Source organism: Chelonia mydas, chromosome 3, assembly GCF_015237465.2.
Source record: "Chelonia mydas isolate rCheMyd1 chromosome 3, rCheMyd1.pri.v2, whole genome shotgun sequence".
NCBI lineage: Eukaryota > Metazoa > Chordata > Testudines > Cheloniidae > Chelonia > Chelonia mydas.
In genome coordinates this window covers 153,284,787-153,308,725 of record NC_057851.1, presented here as the reverse complement: position 1 = coordinate 153,308,725, position 23,939 = coordinate 153,284,787, and the positions used below count along the sequence as shown (strand labels likewise).

Sequence of the window (23,939 nt, the reverse complement as noted above, 5' to 3'; positions counted from 1 at the left end):
CCTTACAGTTGAGGCTAAGTAGCCTATGTCCCAGAGAGCTTGTGAGAAAGCTTTTCTCTAACGACACACAGAGAAATCCAGAACAAGGACAATCTCCTTTAACTTGCATACTCAGAACACAGCAAATAGAGTTCCAATTACTGTCAGTGCCCCCAGAGAAAAGTCACTTGGAAAATAGAGTCCCATGCCACTTTCTGAAGAGCTTTTGTCTGCTCATAATTAATACTGAAGATACTTCCCTTTCTGAATACTTGTACTGAATAATTCCTGAATTCTTTTTCTCTGAATAAATTAATTAAAAGCACCATGATGTATGTGAATGGGATGTTTGCATAAATAATAGTGTGATTTATTTGTTCTATCTCTTATAACTACAAGTAATTTTTCCTTAATTTTGTTCTAGTCTGCAGCAGACTTGATTTTTTTTTTCATTTGAATTTGGTGTGAAGAAACATAAATGAGACTTCTCATTTTTCTTTATGTAGCAAGGCTGCCATTGCATCTGTGTTCTGAACACATCCCACGAAACTGATGTGAGACAGAGCTTGCTCTCAAACAGTTCATTACTATAAGGACGTGCCAAAATAAACTCTAATTGAGAACACTGTTTCCTCTCTACTTCTTCTCGTCTCTTAGTGGTAATTACTCTGATGTTGTTGTGGATACTGATATGACATTTATAAATGCAGCTTTTAAATCTAGCATAACGTAAGCGCTTCAGTCGTTGCTAACCAAAAAGATGAAATAGCAAGGAGATATGTGCCTGTTACATATTTACTTTGGCACATCCTTCTGGTGCTGCAGTGTCTAACAGAAAGTGACGATTACCATCTGTTCCCTCCTGTGTTATCATCAAAGATTCCCTTCTTCACTGAGAATCAGCTCTTCATAGGGAGATTCTATCCCTTTCTTCAAGGCACAATTCTTTTTTTTCAACAAACATTCCTGTTTTTTACTCCCAGCTTTACACTGTCATTCTCTCTGTCCCTTTCTGCTTGGAACTATCCCATTACTTTAAATCCCCCAGGCACATCCTCATCTTCACCCTCCTGCAAATATTTCCTTAAAAGTAAACCAATGTCTTTCAGTAATCCTTTCCTTATTCTCACCAATAATTTCTCCACACCTTTCCTTTGCTGAACTGTTGTCCTATGTCTTGTCTTCTCCCTGCTAATCTTAGATTATAACTCCACATGGCATGAAAAGTTATTTATTCTGCAAAACACCCTGTACATTGCTACATATTCTGCTATATAAATGATTACTAATGCATGAGCAGGTTTTACTGACTTAGTTTGCTAATGGCGGTGGGCTAAGAAGAGGTTTATAGATTCAGTGAATGAGAAATACGTTCTCACTTTCTGATCTGCTTGGAATCATCATAAAGAATTAGCAAATGAATATCACACTGTATACAGAGGACGCATACATGCACGCAATCACAACTAATACCAATTTGCATAGAATCTATCGGGAAGCTTTGGAATTGATACTACCAACACAGGGGAGAAAGAATAAGATCCTGGAAGAATATGACCCCTATTAGACACAGGACTCTGGGTTTGGGAGACCTAGATTCTATTTTCAGCTTTTCCCTCAGATTTTCTGTTAATGTTTTGGGATCACTTATTGACTTGAGTCTGAATTTTACTTTAATATCGTGCAATAGTGTTGGGCTCTATGCCTCAGTTTTCCTACTTGTAGCAGGCAGATATTAATGTACGTCAGAGTGATGTTGAGGCAAACTTCGTTAGTCTTTGTAAAGTGCTTTGAGTTCTGATGGAAGGAGCTATGGCAGTGTGGATTATTAATATTTCTTTTCATATATTAAAACCTAACAGTTAAAGTAATGATCAAGATGTGGTGGTCCTTTCTGGCCTTAAACTCTGACTTTAAAACAGTTCTTTGGGGAGTTTATTTTTGGATTATGGGGTTTTCTAGGTGAATCTTAGTTGGGTTTTATTGCTGATTTTTACATGCATATTGCATTCTTTTTTGTTTACTTGTAACTTTTGTTTTTAGTTATTACTGTTTAGGTGTCCAAAAGTGTCAGCCCTCGGCACTCACAGGCTACATCTTAGCAAAATTATTTCACATTGATTTTTGTGTACTGAATTGTATTGACTGAACTGTACTATTTTGTAAGGATCAGGAAATGTGTACTTTTAGCAATTAAAGGACCCAATCCTGCAAGCCTTCTGCATGGAACTCCCTGGAGCATCAGTGGGAGGTCACGTATGGGGGACTTGCAGGACTGAACCCAAATTGATGTAATTGTGTAAAGTTATATGCCTGAGTTGAGACCATATAATACATCTTGTTTACTTATATGGCTGAAATGTTGAAATTGGAGTTAAAGGTAGCTGTGTTAATTAAAAGCACCCATAACTGGATTACACTGAAGAGTATATGACAGCAATTTATTATGAAGTTGTATAAAAGTAGCATGTGAAAGACAAGAAATTAATAATTGAATACTGGATGATCTACTGGAAAATGTTATACAATAGTGAATTTTCCTGGGAAATAGAGTAGGGGTAAAACTGTTGGAGATGACTCATGAAACCCCTATTCCTGATTAAAAACCCTGGTGTGTGTATGTGCATGCACTCCTGTGTATATGTGGTGCCAGATTCTGTCCTTCATGGAGTCTGTGGGGATTGGGAAAGTAATGTAACTGAGAGGAAACTTTTGTCTGTATTATTTGTTAAATAAAGGGGGTGTCAATAGTATTTTGTGCCAGACTATTTTACTAGAGTAATTCCATAGAGGCGCTTTTCTATGTGGGTGTGAGAAACTGTATGCGTTTGCTCTTTTTGGGGTTACAGTCAGAAGTTTATTAGTGGGATAATGGAAATTAAAATCCTACTCGATCCAGCCCGTGTTGTTGGGTATAAAACCGATTACTGTAGAGTCATGACAAATTCCAAATAAATTTTCCACCCTGGTGGATTGTGCCAAAAACTGTTTGACTGAACTCTGGCACTGCAGAAATCCTCCAGTAGCTGCTGTGTGTATGTTGTCCCAAATAGAAATGTTTGAAAATAGAGAAATGTATACATATTTCAAAGACAAGGCTTGATCTTGATCCTTGGATCACTGTTATACATGTGCAGAGATGGTAGGTCAGATTTTGCCCTCTGACTCCATGTAGCCCCACAGACTTTTATTGGATTCAGTGGGGTTGCAGAGGTATAATCAAGGGCACAACCACAAGTACAGCGTTTTAAGCACAGATGCAAAATGCCAACTAATGTTTGGATACAAATGTTTAAATTTGTAACTCTGCATTTGGAACACATCAATAATAACTTTTAAAATCACATGTGCTGTTGTTTTTTGGTTTTGGTTTTTACTTAAGACTGAAAAATACACCTGTAATTTTGTTGCTTTTATAATTAGAAGGTTGTCAGATAATAGTAATGTATTAAACTCAACCCTGCTCACGGATTTGTGGTTTGTTTTTTTCCCCCCCACTTTTTTCTCCTGGATGGTCCTCTGAATTCCTGAGACCCAGGTATTGGAAAACCATTCCCAGAGAGTAGTTATCAGTGGTTCAGAGTCATGCTGGAAGAGCATAACAAGTGGGGTCCCATAGGGATCAGTCCTGGGTCCGGTTCTATTCAGTATCTTCATCAGTGATTTAGATAATGGCATACAGAGTACACTTATAAAGTATCAGGGGGTAGCCATGTTAGTCTGTAGCCACAAAAACAACGAGGAGTCTGGTGGCGCCTTAAAGACTAACAGATTTATTTGGGCATAAGTTTTCATGAGTAAAAAAACCCACTTCTTCAGATGAATGGAGACTTATAAAGTTTATAAGCTTATAAAGTTTGTAGACGATCCCAAGCTGGGATGGGTTGCAAGTGCTTTGGAGGATAGGTTCAAAATTCAAAATGATCTGGACAAACTGGAGAAATGGTCTGAAGTAAATAGGATGAAATTCAATAAGGACAACTGCAAAGTACTCCATTTAGGAAGGAACAATCAGTTGCACACATACAAAATGGGAAATGACTGCCTAGGAAGGAGTACTGTGGAAATGATCTGCGGGTCATAGTGGACCACAAGGTAACTATAAGTCAACAGTGTAACTCTGTTGCAAAAAAAGCAAACATCTTTCTGGGATGTATTAGCAGGAGTGTTGTAAGCAAGACACGAGAAGTATTTCTTCTGCTCTACTCTGCGCTGATTAGGCCTCAACTGGAGTATTATGTCCAGTTCTGGGCACCACATTTCAGAAAGGATGTGGACAAATTGGAGAGAGTCCAGCGAAGAGCAACAAAAATGATTAAAGGTCTAGAAAACATGACCTGTGAGGAAGATTGAAAAAATTGGGTTTGTTTAGTTTGGAAAAGAGAAGACTGATAGAGGACATGATAATAGTTTTCAAGTATGTAAAAGGTTGTTACAAGGAGGAGAAAGAAAAATTGTTTTTCTTAACCTCTGAGGATAGGACAAGAAGCAATGGGCTTAAATTGCAGCAAGGGAGGTTTAGGTTGGACATTAGGAAAAACTTCCTAACTGTCAGGGTGGTTAAGCACTGGAATAAATTGCCTAGAGAGGTTGTGGAATCTCCATCATTGGGGATTGTTAAGAACAGGTGTCAAGGCTGATTCCCCACTTTGGCACTTCGAGTGCAGAAGGTGGGGGCCTGCAAGGATTCTAAAAATTAATACTTGCCACTCCAGGCTTGTATTAAACTCCCAAAGTTACAGCTTTTCTCTGACCTTGGATTGGTAGATGCTGCCACCACCCAAGTGCAGAACCCCTTTGAGAGACCAGGAAGGCTCACTTGGGAATTCCTGTGGGGTACCCTCAAGTCCTTTCACCCCCGCTCCCCTCTGGAGAATAGCTGAGAAAAGAGGAAAAAAATAAATCAGCTGTTGCCACCAGCTAATTAAACAACATGTGCACAAACCTCTTAAGACACAAAAATCCAATTATGTTCTTAAAAAAGGTAAATTTTATTAATTAATAAAAATATACATCAGGGAACTTAGGCAAAAAAGCACTACAAGGATTAAGCATCAAGAATAGCTTTCTTTAAAGGTTACAAGTAAAACAAAAAGCACCTGGGAGTAGCACAGAGGAATCCACAAGCCACAACGAAATAAAAGGGAATAAACCTAATCGCATCTTCCTAGACATTTCCTGATCTACTTACATATCTGGGATTTTTAAATGAGTAGTTTCTAGGTATGATACTGATGATTTTTTCATACCTAGCCCAAGCTCTTACAGCATAGGTCTGTCCTGTCTGCCTCTCCCTGGAAAACAACCACAGACAGACAAAATGGGAGTCTTGTTTCAATTTTAAAAAGTTCTAGCCTTCCCACTGGCTCTCTTGGCCAGGTGCCCACTCACTTCCTTTTACCTATGCATAGCAGTGAGACTTTTTAACCCTTTACAGGTAGAGCAATTAAAGAACAGCTACTAAGAGGGATTTTATAGCTACTGGCTGGCTGTGTGTCTATAAAAGGGAGCTACTCCCCCCCTCCCCTCCTTTCATTTATCACAACAGATTAGACAAATACCTGTCAGGAATGGTAGATAATACTTAGTCCTGCAATAAGTGTAGGGGACTGGTCTAGATGACCTCTCGAGGTCCCTTCCAGTTCTGTGATTCCCCCACTTTTGTGCTGCTTGTTCCTTCAAGGATCCACATTGTGACGAAACTAGTTCCAGTCAAATAGGGGCCCCTTCTGGAGCAAAAAAATAGCACTTCTGAATCAGGCAGCAGATTACAATTTAGCATCAGAAGAGCACACTGGAAAATAAGATACCTGCCCTGCTCCTGACTTGTTATAGCTGCAGAACATTGTCAAGCACTCGCAGCGATTTAGTTGAGCAAGTTCAAGCTGATGTATACCTTTACGTTTTTAAACCCTGTAATAAGATTTTTGTCCCATTAGATATATTGGCAAAGAGCGATCTGTCTGGAGAGGTACTAGTGTAAGGGCTTGTTGTAAATACAGGGACTGAATGAAAGTGTGTTATTAATAAAACATAAGGAGTGTTTATATAACAGCATGAAAATACATTGAAACTTAAATAACTTCCAAATTGAATTATTTTTCCAGCACAGCAGTTACAGACCAATCAATGCAACTTGCATTTAACAGAGTCATGATGCTATGTGTGCTTGCAGTAACCTCACGGTCTGCTGGTAAATAAAAACTAGTGACAACAAAACATATTAAATCAGTGTCATCATCAATCTCAGATATCTGATTGAAAGTAGCGAGCTCTGTCTTAAGGCTAATGCTCCATCCATATAGTAGTTTACATTCTTGGGCGAGTGTGATTAACAGCACCTCTCAGAACCATATGTGTTGCATATTATATGTGCTGCAATATCTGGGCGAAGTAGGGTGAAGTAATCCTTTATATTTTTAGATTGGCATTCTGTTGTGGGGGGGGGGGGGGAAGAGCTTTAGCTCTGAGACTCACTAACATGAATTTTAAAGTCCTGCTGGTCACTTATCCACCCTGTTGTAAATTTTCTGCAAAGGCAGGCTGTTTGTCTTTCTTTTTCCCTTAACGTTATTTTATCTGATTTTTAAAAATAACTTGTTGGCTTTTTGTTGTTGCTAAGAATAGCAGTGTTACCTTTAGGAACCTCCATTTCAGTCCAGGCTTGACCAAATCTATGGCAGTTTGAGGTGCAGCAGGGTACATTTCACTATGCTCTCAGAACTCTGCACCTTGGTGGGACAGGGTCCCAGCAGTAAGCATTGGAAGTACAATCCATCATTCTGCCTTTCTTTCTCCAACTTAATCTAACTCTAAGAATTATTTTAATAATCTGAGATTCATCAGATAAAGAAAAATGACTTATTTCAAGGGTGCATATGGAGAAGACCATTTTGTTTTGTAATGTACCCAGGAAAGTTCAGCTCAGATGCAACATCTGGCTGTCAGCTTACTTTCTAGCCCGCTTGATTGAAGCACAAAGAATTGAAATGATTTCTCCTTGGCTAACACAGTGAGACAATGGTTCAGTTAATATTATAAACCAAGACTTTCTTTGCTTCCTGATCTCTGCAAGGGCCACTAGAAACCATTTGGTTGTCTTAATCATGAATGCTTAATATTAATGCTTCCCACCATGCCCACTGAATGAAGAAAGAATTGGATAAGGATGGGTAGAGCAGAATGTGTCTAATTCAGTGTTCGGATATGATTTGTAGGAACACTACCAAAACAAAAGCACCAAAAAAAAAAAAAAAGAAAAAAAAAAGTTGTGGAACTAATATGATGTTTGTAACCATCACATTATTCACTCTACTTGTGTGGTTGATCCCTTTCCTCTGTCCTTTGTCTGTTTAAATGTTCATTTCTTTAGGGAAATGACTGTCACTTATTCTATGTATGTACAGTAAGCTAGGACAGTAGAGCCCTGTTCTTGACTGGCCCTTGTGCACTACTGCAATAAACATAAGTAACAGAAGTTGGGTGCTGTTGAGTAATTCTCTGAATTGAAAATGGATCCTAACAATGTAGTGCTTTAACTTTCCTTGATCTATATGCATGCTGAATTTGTTTTATTGAAAGTTTTACAAAGCCTAGTGTTGTTAAAAGAAACCCCTGGTATGAATATTAAAAAATAGAGGGTTTTTTTAATTGTGACTTAAACATTCCTGTGCAGCGTCTGCAGATATTTCAGTATTGGAGTAGTGCACTGGATTCAAAATGTGAAACTGACCATAAACAAAAATGAATGTGAACAAGAGTTCATTCAATGAAAATAAAGGTAACAAACTTAAAACCGTTAAAAGGAAATACTCCCCCCCCCCCCCCCCACAAAGCACAGTAAAACTTTGGAACTAATTGCCACTAGGCATCATTGAAGCCAACAGCTTAACAGGGTTTAAAAAAGGATGAGACACTTGTATGGATAATGAGAACATCCACAGTTACATTTATATTTATTGTAAGAGACAAACTCTTCCAGGCTTAAGGCACTAACTGATGGGAGTTAGGAGGAAAGTCCCCCTGTGGGTAAGGGGGTGCTTATGGTGCTGGCTGCTGTTGGAGACAGGATATCAGAGTAGATGTAATCTGATGTCATATGTCAATTCCTATGTTCCCATGACACTGTTCAGTCTATTTTTACTGTACAAATGGAGTGAAATGGAAACCAAAGTGAGAATATGGTGAAAAATAAACTAGATTTTAATATTCACTTTTAATCATTTCAAGTGTTGTAAGGAAATGTTTTTTTAAAATAGGATTTTTAAGCAGACAATATCCGTTTTCAAATGGATGAGTTTTTATAAAAATTTAAAAAAACAAAAAAAAATGTACTGTCTTTGTTACTTTATTTAGCTATTAAGAATGTGTCTTAAAATGTGTTTTTGAAAGGAGCAAAACAAAAACATAATTTTTTGCTAGACTGCTCAGAAGAAGGTACCATCTAGGATATTTATTTAAACAATATCCACGAAGGGTCATTCATTCTGAGGAACAGTTAATTTCCAGACTGTAAATACATTACTGGAGGATGAATGGAAAGATCTCTTTCTAAGATCTGGCATTGAGCCACTACAAAAAATAAATAATGTTAGCTCGCTTTGAAGTTGTAATGTCAAAGGCAACATGCCAACAATGCCACATGAAGAGATCTTCAAGAGTAAAAACACTAACAGTTTATTGTTTACATCTCTGAAAAATGCAAGAACATTAATATAGCATCAGAAAAGTTAAAGAAGAAATAAGTGCAATGAATCCTTCCCTTACCAAGAGAGAACTAGAACAAGTATAAAGGGGTTTTAACTTTTATCTCTGGGGAAAGCACTGTCTAGCTGTTAGAGGAAAAGATTCTGGCCCAGATTCTCAGCCTTGCCGAAGATGCTTTGCACTGCTCCAGTAGCACAAAGCGTTTTAAAGAACTGGCCTGAGTAGCAAACTGGGGAATCTGCAAGGGCTGTAAAGCTGGTTTAGTTGGCTCTATACCATCTCCTTCTGGCTCCCGCCACCCAGCACAGGGAGCATGAGGTGGCAGGGGGCATATGCTGTGCTCTAGCAATCTGTCACTAACATAATGGTTTTTTTTGGAGGCCATTACAAGCCAGTGCAGGTTAGAGCAGCTCTGTGTCACTTTGCCCTATCTCAATCTAGCAAAGTTCAGGATTGGGGCCTCTTTGTTCTTATATACCACAGTGATTGGGAGTTTTATACGTACTTCCAAGAGGACTGAGAGGTGGACACTGAATACAGAGAGCAACTTAAGGTCTGTGTCTTGATATGCAAACCCCTCCATTTGGTTGGTCTTTGCTACCTTAGAGATTACTTCTCCCTTTATAACCAGTACCTCCCATGACAGCTACATTTAACTGACACCATGACCCTTTTGACCAATAGGGGAAGACCTGTGTAGTGAACAGAACTTTCACAGGTGCTGAATGTGCTTTATGGAACTAACTACCAGATAAGACCAGAATAACCTCTTACCTCAGTGTGTTTGGAATGAAGTGCAAAACAAATGTCTTTGAATTGGCTTTTTGGTAGCAAGTTCTTCATGTACTCTTGCACAGACACAGAATACACCCACACAATTTTAAAAAGTCTGACTATTTAAGGTTTTTAGCCCCACAGGTGGAGATTGGAGAGGAGAAGAGAGTTTATTTTGTTTTAAACTTTTGTGAGGCATTTGGTTACTATTGTGATGGGGCCATATAGATTCCTAGACAGTCCAGAATAGAACCCATATCTGAGTTGTGGTGTGACCTGGGGTAAGTCACTTCATTTCTCTGTGTCTCAATTTCACCATCTATTAAATAGTGATGATATTTACAAGCCTCTGCCAAATTCTTTACTATTTTTAAATGGCCCTTCAGTTCTGACATGCAGCACCACTGCTATCCTAGAATAGAATATCAGAGTTGGAAGGGACCTCAGGAGGTCATCTAATCTAACCCCCTTCTCAAAGCAGGACCAGTCCCCGATTTTTGCCCCAGATCCTTAAATGGCCCCCTCAAAGATTGAACTCACAACCCTAGGTTTAGCAGGCCAGTGCTCAAACCACTGAGCTATCCCTCCCTCCTAAAATGAATGCTCTTGAAGAAAGGCTACTAAAATGTTTTGTATTGGATGATTTTTATGGGGACTAACTTCCTGTCTGAAATGCTGAAACTGGCATGTAATCCAGGGTTTGTGTGCAAACCTGGGGAGAATCTGGGTTAGGACTCTGAATACTGTGGCTAAGAGAAATTAGCACTTCCTCAAAGGATACAGAGGTATTTATAGGTTTCAGAGTAACAGCCGTGTTAGTCTTTATTCGCAAAAAGAAAAGGAGTACTTGTGGCACCTTAGAGACTAACCAATTTATTTGAGCATAAGCTTTCGTGAGCTACAGCTGACTTCATCGGATGAAGTGAGCTGTAGATCACGAAAGCTTATGCTCAAATAAAGAGGTATTTATGGAATTTTGGCTGAAACTGGTCAGCTGATTCAATCCTTAACTTGCCTTTAATTTCCATTTTCTAGGCTGAGAGGGTTTCTGAGGAATTTGAGGTCAATTTGAAAAGTTGCAACATTTGCATGTGAAGCTCATGCATCCTTAAAACTTATGAATGTATGCACACAAGTATCTGATTTTTCTCCAAATGCTGTTTTTATGGGTGCTAATTATGCCAACACAATCTATATGCCAGTCTTTGCAAAGTTGACCCCAAAGGTTTTAACAACATCTCCTGCCTTACAAGAATTTTAAATTGATTGATCAACATTGATCAACTTTAGCCCTCAGGTAACTGGGTGAACTCCCTTAAGTTAGATGCTACAGTTCTTGTTTAGCTTCAGGGATGAATTTGGCCCAGCATTTTCAGTGAATATTTTATTTATCCCCTAGAGCAATTTCAAAGCATCAAATCACTGTGTGCAACAACAGCAACAACTACAACAAAAACCCTTCCAGCGCTGGAGAGAGTATGGAATAGTATGTGTCATAAACAATGTCTGCCATACAGAACAGTTTTGAAATAATTAATATTTCAAGAATAATTCCTCAAGCATGATGGGTCTTTCAAATGTGACATACTTTAAAAACAAAAAAACAAAAGCCCAAACCGCCGCACACACATTTCTTGTATTTAAAAGGCTGCTCAGAAATATTAATATTAAAGAGAAACTGGTTTGGGTTTTTTTTTTTTTTTTTTTTTTACTTGAGGCACTAAACAGTTTAAAGATGTTCCAAATGGAATTGTTTAATATTTTAAGTATTCTATATCTAGTGCTCTTAAAAAAGTACAACCAGCCTGAAGCCAGAATTATGGAATTAAGAAAGGGTGAAACCAGGGCAGCTTTGGTTTGACAAAATTTCATCACTTGGGGAGGTGTTTTGCATCCTGGAGTCTATGTACATTTTTTCTTTTGGAGGGTCCACAAAAAAGCAAAGGTGGGGACGCCTTCTGAACACTTCAACCTCAGTCTACCTTTTACATTGTTGAAGTCTGGGAGGTAGTATAGTAAATGTAGAATATCTTTTCTCCCAGCAGCATTCAAGGATGCAAGATTGTCTGCTTCCGTGTTCTTCACTAGTTTAGTGTGCTAAAATGAGGTATGGGTCTGTGCAAGGATCTGAAGCCTTGATGTATGTATTCTGTGAATTTTCAGGGATAAGCTGAGAGGTTCAAGTGACTAATAATATTTTTGTACAGGTCGGTAGTGACCAAAAGTTACAGCAATATGATAATATAGCCACCGTATCTACCATGTTATAATATGATTGTGCCACAGCATAGATGGGCTTCTAGCTACTTACATTAATTTTGAAAGTGGGACTTAGGCTCCTAAATTTTGTAAGCTCTTTTGAAAATTGTATGTGACATGCCTCAATCAGTTAACAACAGGGTTGTGCAAATTTTCTCTTGCAGTTGCAGTCATTATGTTCCTTGAAATATTCCTGACACTGGCCTTGGGGGGGACCATCGTCTATCTGTTCCTTTCCAGAAAGAAGGAGGAGACGCTACCCATTGAAGAGGAATGGTGGGGCAAAGGGCAGAAACCTGACTCAGAAGAAGATACAACTGTTCGTCCATTTAAGGTGGAAACCACAGAAGCAGAGCTGAATGTAAGGAAACATTTCTTCTGGGGAGAGGAGAGTATGGAATGGCAGAATAAATGCATGTTTTGTTTTGGAGTGATTTTAAATTAAACCAGTAACTAACTTTATAGAAGTGAAATAGAGCTATTGAAATTGAGGCCTGATGCACAAATCTTAATAGCAAGGGACTTTCCCTTGCTCTCAAAAAAGTAGTAGTGATAAATAGACTTCTGTATCCCAATGTTTTGTTTTGTTCCCAGCTGGCTGCTAACATGTTAGTGTATGAACCTAGTTTGTGGAGTCTGATCATTCTAGAAAATGTAGCACAGAAAAGTGGAATTTGGTTTTAGTGATCATTCAACTCTGTGCTGCTGTACTTGCCCCTCCCTCAGAGTGATTATTCAGGCTTTAGATCAGTGGTTTTCAAACTGCGGGTCGCGACCCAGCACTGAGTTGCGGCATGTCAGGCACTGGGTCGCAGCAGCTTGGTCAGCACCGCCGACCGGGACGTTAGAAGTCCCGCTGGTGGTGCTGCCCGGCTAAGGCAGGCTAGTCCCTACCTGTTCTGACACCGCGCTGTGCCCCGGGAGCGGCCAGCAGCAGGTCTGGCTCCTAGGCAGGGGGGCCACGGGGCTCTGTGGGCTGCCCCTGCCCCAAGCACCGGCTCCGCACTCCCATTGGCTGGGTGGGGGGGTGCCTGCAGGTGACAGCCGCACGGAGCTGCTTGCGCGCCTGCACGTAGGAGCTAGATCTGCTGCTGGCTGCTTCTGGGGTGCAGCACAGTCTGCGGTGCCAGGACAGGCAGGAAGTCTGCCTTAGCCTCCCCCCCTCTGTGCCGCTGACCTGGAGCCGCCCAAGGTAAGCTTACGCCCCAATCCCCTGCCCCAGCCCTGAGTCCCCCCCCCCGAAACCCAGAGCCCCTTCCTGCACCCCAAACCACTCATCCCCAGCCCCATCCCAGAGCCTGCACCCCCAGCCCAGAGCCCTAACACCCTCCCGCACCCCAACCCCTTGCCCCAGCCCAGAGCCCCCTCCTACACCCTGATCCCTCATTCCTGGCCCCAGCCACAGCCCTCACCCCAATCCCTCTGCCCTAGTCCTGAGCCCCCCCACATCCCAAACCCCTCATCCCCAGCTCCATTAGGTCGTGGGCATCAACAATTTTCTTCAACTGGGTCGCCAGAAAAAAAGTTTGAAAACCACTGATCTAGATAATAAAAGACAGATTGGGCAAATGTCTTTAATTTACTCATTTCAGAAGCAGATAAGAGTGCCACTTGGCTGCAAGTAAAGAACAGCAACAGCACAGCTCTTGAAAATGTTAGTTAAAGACTTTTATAGGATGACTGACCCGCCTTGGCATTAAAACACTGATACCATGGTAATGAGTACAGTGAAAATATGTAGGTGGTGGAATCTTGCAAGTGATAGAGATTTTGCTTTTACATGTACATGTTTGTACATATTTGGGAAACTTGCAGATTTATAGAGCTGCTTGGTGTAATTATTCAAATATTATACAAAAAATGGGGTTGTCCCTATTGTTCCTTATAACAGGTTTCCATTTCTTTTATTTGTCGTGGCTTCTATAACTCTTACCTTCTTCCACTTCTGGGTTTAAATAGAAGGTGGCCTCTTAAATGTTCTCTTCCATTGCATGGTATAATTGTGGATAGCTGCTTACTTGAGGGTTGCCTCTAAATTAAATACAGTTTTGTCTTATGTAAAAGCTATTGTAAAATAACAACCCAGCAGCAATAAATGATATTGGTTGGGCATAAATAAGGCCTTGTCTAGACTAGGATGTAAAGTTGTGATGTTAGCACGTTAGCTAACACATTTTATATAAATCTAGGTTAGACAAGTCACTTTACCTTCAACACCTGTTAAAGCCTGGAGAACACCTCCTGAGGTCCCTTCCAACCCTGATATTCTATTCTATGAGTTAAAACCTAGAGAAAGCCTGGACTTATACTTGGCCAGTTTAGTACATGCTAAAGTATACACTGCCTTGTCTACCCTAGACTTTTAAAAAACATTTTAGCTAACATCACAACTTCAAATCCTTGTCTACGCAAAGCCTAACCTTTCTGTGAATGTGTGCGTATAATTCCTGTTAGCGACAATAGGAGTTATCCACGTACATTGACATCAGAAAATACTTCCCAACCCCCCCATAATTGCAAGTATGAGAAGTCTCTTGCTACATACAGGCTGCTTGTCTCTATTGAGTGATTATTAGCTGATTGTACCATATCTGCAGCATTCCACATGAGCCCTGAATCCACATTAGGAGGGTCACTTTTGTAGACTCGACAAATCCACCAAAATAAATTTTCAGGGAAAATATCCAGCTCACTGACTCAAGGGAGCAAAGGAAAGGGATTTGTTGGAGTTCCATGTGTGGTGGGATTGCAGGACTGAGCTCCAACGGCAGGATTTTCCAAAGTACCTAAGTAATATGGAGCACAAGTACCATAGGAAGGAAATGGAATTTGTATTCCTAAATCACTTTAGGTTTTGAAAATCCCACCCTAAAGCACCTTATTCAGTACCCAAATACATGGAAAAGGGAAGGAATCAGTGTGACAGAATGGGAGCGAGCACTGTAAAGAAGACTCTTTGATCTCCTGCCCACTAGATGCTCGAAAAAGACTGTTCTCTTCCCCTGTGGTCTGACTGAACAAGGACAGCCAAGACAGTGTGACAGGTATGCTACAGTCAGGAGAGAAAGGGAAGGGCTTTAGCAAGGGGAGAGGGCATTGACGGGGGCTCTATAAGTACATCAGCAAAGCAGTAAATTACACAAGTATCACAGGTTTCAGAGTAGCCGCCGTGTTAGTCTGTATTCGCAAAAACAAAAGAAGTACTTGTGGCACCTTAGAGATTAACAAATTTATTTGAGCATAAGCTTTTGTGAGCTACAGCTCACTTCATCTGAATGCATCCGATGAAGTGAACTGTAGCTCACGAAAGCTTATGCTCAAATAAATTTGTTTGTCTCTAAGGTGCCACAAGTCCTTCTTTTCTTTTTACAAGTATCACAGGAGGTTTTATTTTCACTTCAGTTACTATTTTGCATGACAATAAATTAGGACATGTGCCAAGTAAAACACATAAGAGGATCTATAGTACCTTTATCTTATCATCCTTCCTCTTCTCTTTTCCCTTCAACCTATTTCTCTTCTTGTTTACTTTAGGATTTATTTAGAAGACTTGATCAGGCTCGATTCACTGAGCCCCTGGAGAACAGTTGCTTCCAATATGGATTTAACTCCGTTTATCTCCGAAAAGTCGTCTCCTACTGGAGAAATCAGTTCAACTGGAAGAAGCAAGTGGAAGTTCTCAACAAATTCCCGCAATTCAAAACTAAGATTGAGGGTGTGTGGCTTTGCCCTGAAAAGAGCATGTGATAAAATTTAAAGATCACATCTAGCCTGTTGGAATCATTCCAGTGCCATTTAAAACTGGCCAGTTATAACGCCTATTTCTGAGAGGTTTAAAATGAAAATTCTAGCAGATACTGATGCATAGTGGTGCTGATTGGTGCTGTTGTTAACATATCTTTGCTGAGGGGAGGTTCTAATGCCATGAAATAAAGATACTTGAGCAGTCCCGTTAAGATCGGAATGCTGCACGTGAGTAAGGTTTGCAGGATCAGGCTTTGCACTTCAGTGCACGACTGCTATAAACTACTTAGTACCAGTAGTTTGGTGCATCCATTACCATTAGAAGGAGTGACACCAAGAAACCCAAATCTTGGTGCTAAGGTTAAACCCCAAGAGTGGCTGCATCTGCAGTGAGAAATATAGGGATGTCTCCCACCATGGTGGTAGCATTGGTACTAGCTGTGGTGGGAGCAATAGTGTTGACTGACTGCTCAGAGGTTTACCACTGTGTCATGTAACCTTACCTCTGAGTAGGTCTGGGTGCCACAGTGGTAAAAATGCTAGTGGCCAGGTTATACAAACTCGCCCTCCATAGCTAGTATCAGTGAAACTGCACCACTGCTACAGCAATGTGAGAAATTTCCCTAAATGTCTCAGTTTAAACAAGGCCAAAGAGTGCCAAATGGAGTCCTCTGAGGCATGCACAGATTTTCTATTGAGGTCACTGGGAGCCTAGTACAAGTGTCTTAAGGCAGAATTTGGCCTTAAGACTTTAAAATACCAATTTGTTCTCAAGCCTGCAAAATATCAAAATCATCCTTTGTATCATCCACAGATTCCTTACCTTCGTTCCCTGTCCTATTTTATCTTATGTACTTGCCCAGCCACCATCAGTACCCATAGGTTCTATATCTCAGTAACCCTCCCTAGGACTAAGGTCTAGATGTAGCTCCCTATGGTGGATCCCATCAGATTTTCTGCGGTGCAAATTCAGGTGATCGCTGCCCCATAACAACTGCTCGGGCTCCCTCCACTGCACTCTCTGTCAGCCCAGGAACACAGAACCATTTTTCCCTTTGTAGCAATTTAATGTGCTTCTGGCACTTGGTGACTGGGCTAGCTTATTCTGTTTATTTATTTAAATACATCAAAGGGACCTCTTGAAAGTGACTGGGGAGATTTTGAAATTTACCAGTCATTGCCTAATGGAAGCTTTGAAATGCTTGGAGCAGAGTAATGCTTTATATGTGTGTGTGCTTTTTGGGTACATGGTGTAGCTTCAGGTCAAAGCAGACAATTGTCCCATATTAAGAAATCTATGAAAGCAAAATTCAAGCTTAAGATGATGCCTTTTTTTATTTGAACCTATAAATACATGTTGTTAGAAATGGAGCAACTGACTCTAAGAGGCATTCCGGGTTTGTCACACTGAGACAGTGGTGTTTAGTGGTTAGAACTTGGCGCCTTTATTTAAGTACTGACGGTGTACTTTTATCTTGTGTAGCATCCAGCAAAGAGACGCTGCCTTAAAAAAGACTTACAGGTAAAAGGTAGACTTGAAGAAGACCAGGACAGGATATCCTGGGCAATGCACTGGAAGGAATAATTTTCATATTAATAATTGTTATTAAGATGGGCAGGAGAGCATGATAAAAGACAAGTTCAAATGTGCAGAAATTCAGACTCCTGGGTTCCATTCCTGCCACTGACTCATTGTCTGACTTTTGATGAATTACTTAACTTCTGTGCTTCATTTTGCTAATCTGTTGGAAATAATATTTGCCTTCCTCAGTTGGCTGTTGAGACTTAACTGGCATTTGTAAAGCACTTTGAGATCCTTAGATAAAAGGGTCCATAGCTGTGCAGAGTGTTGTTTATAATAATTATGGTTTTTGCAGTCACCAGAAATATTTAATGAACAGATTTATTCATAACCCTCAGTTCTCTATGATTGGCCTCAGAAGCCTTTGTGTGTATGTGTGTGTGTGTTTGCATATTTTATTTATTTATTCATTTATTTTTACAGGCCTTGATGTCCATTTTGTTCATGTAAAGCCTCCCAGCTTGCCTGAGGGCCGCTCTGCAAAGCCATTATTAATGGTTCATGGTTGGCCTGGCTCAGTCTATGAGTTTTACAAAATTATCCCTCTCTTGACGGACCCTGCTAGCCATGGCCTGAGTGATGAACATATTTTTGAGGTCATTTGCCCATCAATCCCTGGCTATGGCTTCTCGGAAGCATCACACAAAAAAGGTATATTGTGAGTGGAGTAGAAACTATATCAATACAGCAGATAGCATCCTTGTGGTAAAGTAATCCTTAGTGGCTCATGCATTTTCTTTAAGAATTTGATGCTCTATGCAGAGTAGGAGATCATATGTTAATAATCAAGTTAAATAATTTATTGTACAGATATAAGGTACTTTTATGTGATGTGGCGAAATCGGTGTGATTTTAAAATGACTTAATTTTAGGGCCAATGTATAGATATTTATTTAAAACAGAAAGGGGTTTATAAAAGTTAATATGAAGAGAAACCTCATAAAGTAAATGAAAAACACAAACAATACCTCCCCCCACAAATGGTGGGTTTTTTTAGTTGTAACTGTTCCATCTAGTATCTTTAGTCAAGCTGAGTTCAGAACAAAAAGTAAGCAAACAGCATAAATGGTGAAAAATAAACCTAAGGCAGTTAAAGAATAATGCAGCTAAGAAATTATTTTTAAATATGATATTTTGTTAACGTCACTTCAAACAAATGTGGAAACAAGATACTATTTTTAACGTGCTTTCATATCCTAAAGATCAGAAAAACACTTGGATGAGGAAAGCAGAGTTAAGTGACTGCATATTAGGTCAGGGCCATGAAGCCTCTGAGGAGGGGAATAAGGACAGAAAGGCCAGTCCTTATCAGTTCTATCTGTTGAAGCTGCTTGTCTGCTGTGCTCTGTAACATGGGGTGCTGTTATTTATCAAATAGAGTGCACAGTGTTAATTCATCTAGTGGTCTTGGGGAGGAGGCAAGAGGAAAGAGAAGTTTGTTTGGTCTTCCAAAGCTGGGCAGCTTCTCCAATAATGTATGTGTGGTTTATGTTTGCACCAAGTTTATGGACTGACACAGAGTGTGTGTATTCTGGAAATGACCCAAGGCATGGCAGTGGACCATTGTATCACAGTTGAGGCTTGAAGTTTCCAGCTCTGGCTAACCTGAAGTTTTCTCCTCCTTGTGGGAATACGCTGCAGTCGCAGTGCTCAAGAATACCCACTAGGGTCTAGTTTAGAGCAGCGTTATAGTCTCCAGGGAGACCACTAACCCTGTGGTAGAGCATGTGCATGAGTGTGGAGCGTGGGGGGGGGGGAGAGTTCGGCAAGGGAAAACTGCTGTTCGCCTCGTAGGGCTTTGACAGCACCACTAAAAAATACTGTCTGTACAGTGTGGTAGTTGGTAACTGTTAGTCAATAACACTTGGTGCCTTTTGCTCTTCACAGGCTTTAATTCTGTGAGTGCCGCCTGCATATTTTATAAATTGATGTGCAGGCTTGGATTCCATGAATTCTATGCTCAAGGTGGTGACTGGGGCTGGCTGATCTGTACCAACCTGGCCCAGATAGCTCCCAAGTGAGTATTCTTTAAATCGTAAATTTAATGCTCATGCACGTGAGGGTCTCCTGACTTGCCTTTACCAGGGAAGCGTGTAATTTTCCCCTTTGGATTGCTCTGCACGCAGTCCTGACCTGGATCACCATTTCCGCTCAGGTCCTGGGCTTCTCTCAAATAGAGATGGCCCATTGTGTGGTGCTTTTGGCATGGCCACAAGTCAGGTCTAGCAAGGGACCCAGTATGTGCATTTGAACCCTTTTCTCTGGAATTGAGTCTAGTGGACTGTGCAATAAACATTGTCCTACTAAACTGTGAAACTGATCAAGCTGTGTACTCATCTTGCAGCTTGAACCTGAGAGGCTGGGATGGGGGTGCCAGTGCTTTGAGCTACAACAGAACCCTTTGGTTGGAACTAGATAAAATGCATCTAGTGCAGGGGTCGGCAACCTATGGCACGCGTGCCAAAAGCAGCACGCGAGCTGATTTTCAGTGGCTCTCACACTGCCCGGGTCCTGGCCACTGGTCCGGGGGGCTCTGCATTTTAATTTAATTTTAAATGAAGCTTCTTAAACATTTTAAAAACCTTATTTACTCTACATACAACAGTAGTTTAGTTATATATTATAGACTTATAGAAAGAGACCTTCTAAAAACGTTAAAATGTATTACTGGCACGCGAAACCTTAAATTAGAGTGAATAAATGAAGACTCGGCACACCACTTCTGAAAGGTTGTCAACCCCTGTTCTAGTGCATTAAATTTATGGATTAAAAATACTTGTAATTTAGTTTCCAAATACTATTTTTGTTAATTTGTATTTTTTATTGTGTTTAGCCACGTGAAAGGCCTTCACTTAAATATGGTTTCAGTTACGAGCATGAGATTTACCCAGCTGCTGTCCATTCTGTTGGGACGTTATTTCCCAGGACTCTTTGGTTTCCAGGATGAAGATGTCAGACGGATGTTTCCTTTCCTGAAAAAGGGACTCTATAGGATCTTGGTGGAGGCTGGCTATGCTCACATACAGGCTACAAAGCCTGACACTGTTGGTAAAAAGACTTATTACTGTAAAACTCCACAGAAGAGCCCTGCAGCAGGACTGGGATCCCATGGGTCCTGCAGGACTCGCTGCCATAATAGTGGGAGTGGGTAAAATATACTTTATTGCAGGTGGGATTGGGTGGACAAAAAAACCAGATTGCAGTAATTTGCAGGAAAACACTTTTAAACTTTTAATACTTAAATTTAAGCGAGGGGTAGAAAGAGATTTGATGTCTATTATAACAGGAGTTAAAGTATTTTTTTACATGGTTTAAGAGAGGTTTGTTTTATTCTTTTAGTGGTAAAAATTGTATCTGAATTCTATTTATATATATATATATATATATATATATATATATATATATATATATATATATATATATATATATATATATATATATATAGTAGCTTAACCAACCATGTTTTGTTTTGTTTTTTAAGTAGCGTAGGGGAATCTGTCTCATGGGATTTGCGGGATCTAAGGTTTTTGCGGGTGGGAGCAGGATAAAAATACAAGAAACAATACGGGAGCGGGTGGGAGTGGGTGGTGCAGGGCGGGACAGGACAGGACTGGGATTAAAAGAATAATCCCATGCCGGGCTCTGCTCCACAGCACTGTGCACTCATCCTGTGATCACAGGGAAAACTACACTTGGAGCTATTCAATTTTTTTCTTAAATACAGAGTACATTTCAGAAAATGTGTAGAAAATCAGTGTTTGCAGGGGGAAAAAAATACTGGAGGTTTGTGTTTTCAAAAGGTATGCACCTATTCTGTGCATGCAGATAGCAGGGTTGTGCATGCATATCAAGTATTTTGGTGCATATGTGGCCAGCTGTGCAGCTAACTGGCCCTTTGAATGCACAAATAAGTAACTTGCAAGTAAAAACTGGGCATGCAGTTGTGTGCCTGACCCTCTGTAAATGGTGTTGGCATGTTTTTTAGTTTATATAACTAATGTATTCATACATATCCATTAAGACTTGTCCACTTCTATTATGATGTTATGGGGTTGCAAAGTCCATTCCTACCACCACATTCCCGCTAAGGAGTGTAGTCGCTCAACAGAGAATGCATCAGATATTAAACTGATGCTACATTGGATACTGAAAACAGCCACATTTATTATTATACCAATGGGTTGTTCCTCATAAACTATCTAATTCATTCAGATCGCTAGGCCACTCTGGTAACTGTCCAGGTGAGACTTAAAAGTGGGAGACTTAAGAGCTGCAGTGCTCACCCACAGTGGTACAGGTCTGAACTGGAGAGATTGAGACACCTACCCAGAATAGGGTAGGTGTCTCCCCTGCCAGCCAAGTAGTTAGAGTGTTCTCCTTGGAGATGAGGAACCCAAGTCCTTGTTCCACATCAGGCAGATGAATCCAGGTCTCCCACATCCTGAATGAATGCTCTAACTACTGGGCTAAATGTGATATGCGGGGCAGGGGGCAGTGTCTCCTCCTCCTCTTGTATCTTTTGTGTGGATTAAAAATGTGCTCAAATCACATCTACAGGATCAGGCCCCAGAGGCAAGGTAAGTGGGGAATGCTTAGTTTGTGAACCCTGCTTGGGTTTAGTCATGAGTTAGGTGCTGAGCTGCTGGGCACTTTCAAGACTTAGGCAGCTGAGCACATGCTGAAATTTAGGCTCTTCGGTGACCTTAGTGGTGGAATATTAGGAGCCTACAGGGTTGGGCAGGAGCAGAACAGGGATTTTGTGGATGTCAGTGGACTAAATGTTGGACTTAGGTTCCTGAAGTGGCAGTTAGATGCTTAAGTCTCCCTTGTGAATCCCACTCCAAGTGCTTCCATTTAAAAGCACCTTTTGTAACTGAATAGGACAACTGACTCTAGAAGGTGGAATAAGACACTTAGTTTCCTTAGCTGTATTCAGTTAAATTACATGAGATTGAGTGAAATATTGCTGCGCTAAAAGAATTGTGCTGTAATGCTTTTTTATAAAATATAGCCACAGAAATTATATTGGAGAATAATAGCTGTTTTTTAAGAATGCTGCAGTATATAATCAAAATGGTTACCTCAGACTAAAAGTCCACAGTGCCTGGAAAAAGTTCTGGCTTACTTTCAGAGATTTTTTTTTTTTTTAGAAAGTTACTAGTCACTAATTAAATTATTTTGTCCAATTAACTTTTTAATTTAAATTTAATTAATTTTTTAAAAAAAATTTACAGAAAAAAGAAACAACGATCTATGCATAAACTTCTCATAATACATAGACTTCTCATAACACATTAACTATTTGCAACTATACCTTAGTTATACTTAAGTCACTAATTAAATTATGGTTAAGGATAGCTGATGGACTGACAGGTGACTGCAGCTGGCAGCTCTGCTTCTCCTGCTGTGGAGTTTGCTGGCTGAGAGTCTTGATCCTACAAATCGTCTGTGATTTGTCAGAGTGGAACTTTCAGGCTGTGAATCATTGGTAATTTGGTGACTCAGGAGTTGCAGAGCTGGAGCCAGGGGCACTACTGGAATTGTGGTGGTAGGGGAATATTGAGGGGAGGGGAGGGCATGGCAGAGGCTAGATTGCCCGCTGAGCACCTGTGGAGTTGTGGTAGGGAACATTCCCAGGGGGAAGGATAATGTGTGTGCTGAATGGGGCTTGGTCAAGTGGGGGAAACCAGTGCTCAGTGGGATGTCCGATGAAAAGGGTATGCTACTGGGAGGGCATGACGGGCAGAGCAGGGATTCTCAGCCAGTGAACTATGGAGCTTTGCTAGCTGAGTAAGCTGTCATCTGACTATCAGTTGACAGTGCACCATTTGTGCCATTGTATTTTATCCACATTGGCACTTAATTGAGTTTATGCCTACAAATTCTTGGGGAAACGTGCACTGATTGTTGGTTCACTGCAGTTGACTGAAGCATTTTGGGATGTGCATGGAAGTTGCATTTCAAGTGAGCATCAGAGAACAATGGTCCTTTACTCCTGCAGATGTCTCTAGTGGAGACAATGCCTCAGTTTTTCCCATTTGGAAAACGGAGGCACTGATCTACTCCGCCCACTTCACTATGGTGTTACAAGGATCACTGCATGCCTATGCAGTGCAATTGGAAAGTATGATATTCAGGCTAAAAACTATTATGACAACATTTGGTAGCTTGCTTTTTAAGCCTCAGCCACCAGATGGTTAAAACTTTGCTAGCATTATCCATGTTTAAGTAAAAGCTGTTGCTAACATAATTTCATCCATGAACCTTAAATGCACCCCGTAAGCATGGATGGGGTTTTAAAGATGCTCGTTCCTCATTTCAGTATCATCCTTTAGAAGCCAGAATTAGACATATGTGAAGCTGCGAAATGTCAGGATCCCAAAATCACTGAAAAGTAGGAGAAACCCTTATGGCACCCAATGTTAACATATTCTGACTTGGGAGCAAAAACCTAGAAGTAGGTGTAAGTTCACTGTCGAAGCTGAGTGCAGAAAATAAAGAGCAGAAATGGTGAAAAGCAAACTCTATAAAGCAATGGGTATTTGTAATATAGGACAAGATGGAATTCCCCAAAAAGAGTTTGTTCTGTTTGATACGATGTGCTAAATCCTGCTTGTCTTCTCTTCATACAAGTAGCCCCTATGGCAAGCAGAATTTGTCCCAGTAATACTCTTAGTATTTGACAGTAGCTTCCACTTAATAACAGAGGCAAATCTTACGTGGCACATAAAGCTTAATCTTATTAGTTGGCAGAAAAAGCCATTAGAAATATGACTCTTACATTTAATTTTAAATACATACGGTATCCGAGTAATGCTGAGTCTATTACCATGTTTAATGATTAGACAATAATAGGTTCTGACTTGTTCTCTTTATGATAGCTTAAAACGCCCTC

The 23,939-nt window shown here is 40.4% G+C and overlaps 1 protein-coding gene across 4 annotated transcripts in view; it reads left to right on the top strand.

Moving 5' to 3' along the window:
- Positions 1-23,939, top strand: part of EPHX1 (epoxide hydrolase 1) — a 44,771-nt gene that overhangs the window by 14,893 nt on the left and 5,939 nt on the right. For 2 of the 4 annotated variants that reach the window (XM_037895633.2, XM_043543571.1), the window contains 5 exons: positions 11,883-12,079; positions 15,253-15,433; positions 17,468-17,695; positions 18,932-19,061; positions 19,878-20,092. In XM_037895633.2, coding sequence (XP_037751561.1) covers positions 11,894-12,079; positions 15,253-15,433; positions 17,468-17,695; positions 18,932-19,061; positions 19,878-20,092 — 940 coding nt within the window. In that variant the 5' untranslated portion in view covers positions 11,883-11,893. Of the gene's footprint in view, positions 1-10,494; positions 10,757-11,875; positions 12,080-15,252; positions 15,434-17,467; positions 17,696-18,931; positions 19,062-19,877; positions 20,093-23,939 lie in introns of all 4 variants that reach the window. The other 2 variants (XM_043543572.1, XM_043543569.1) reach the window with 2 other exon arrangements.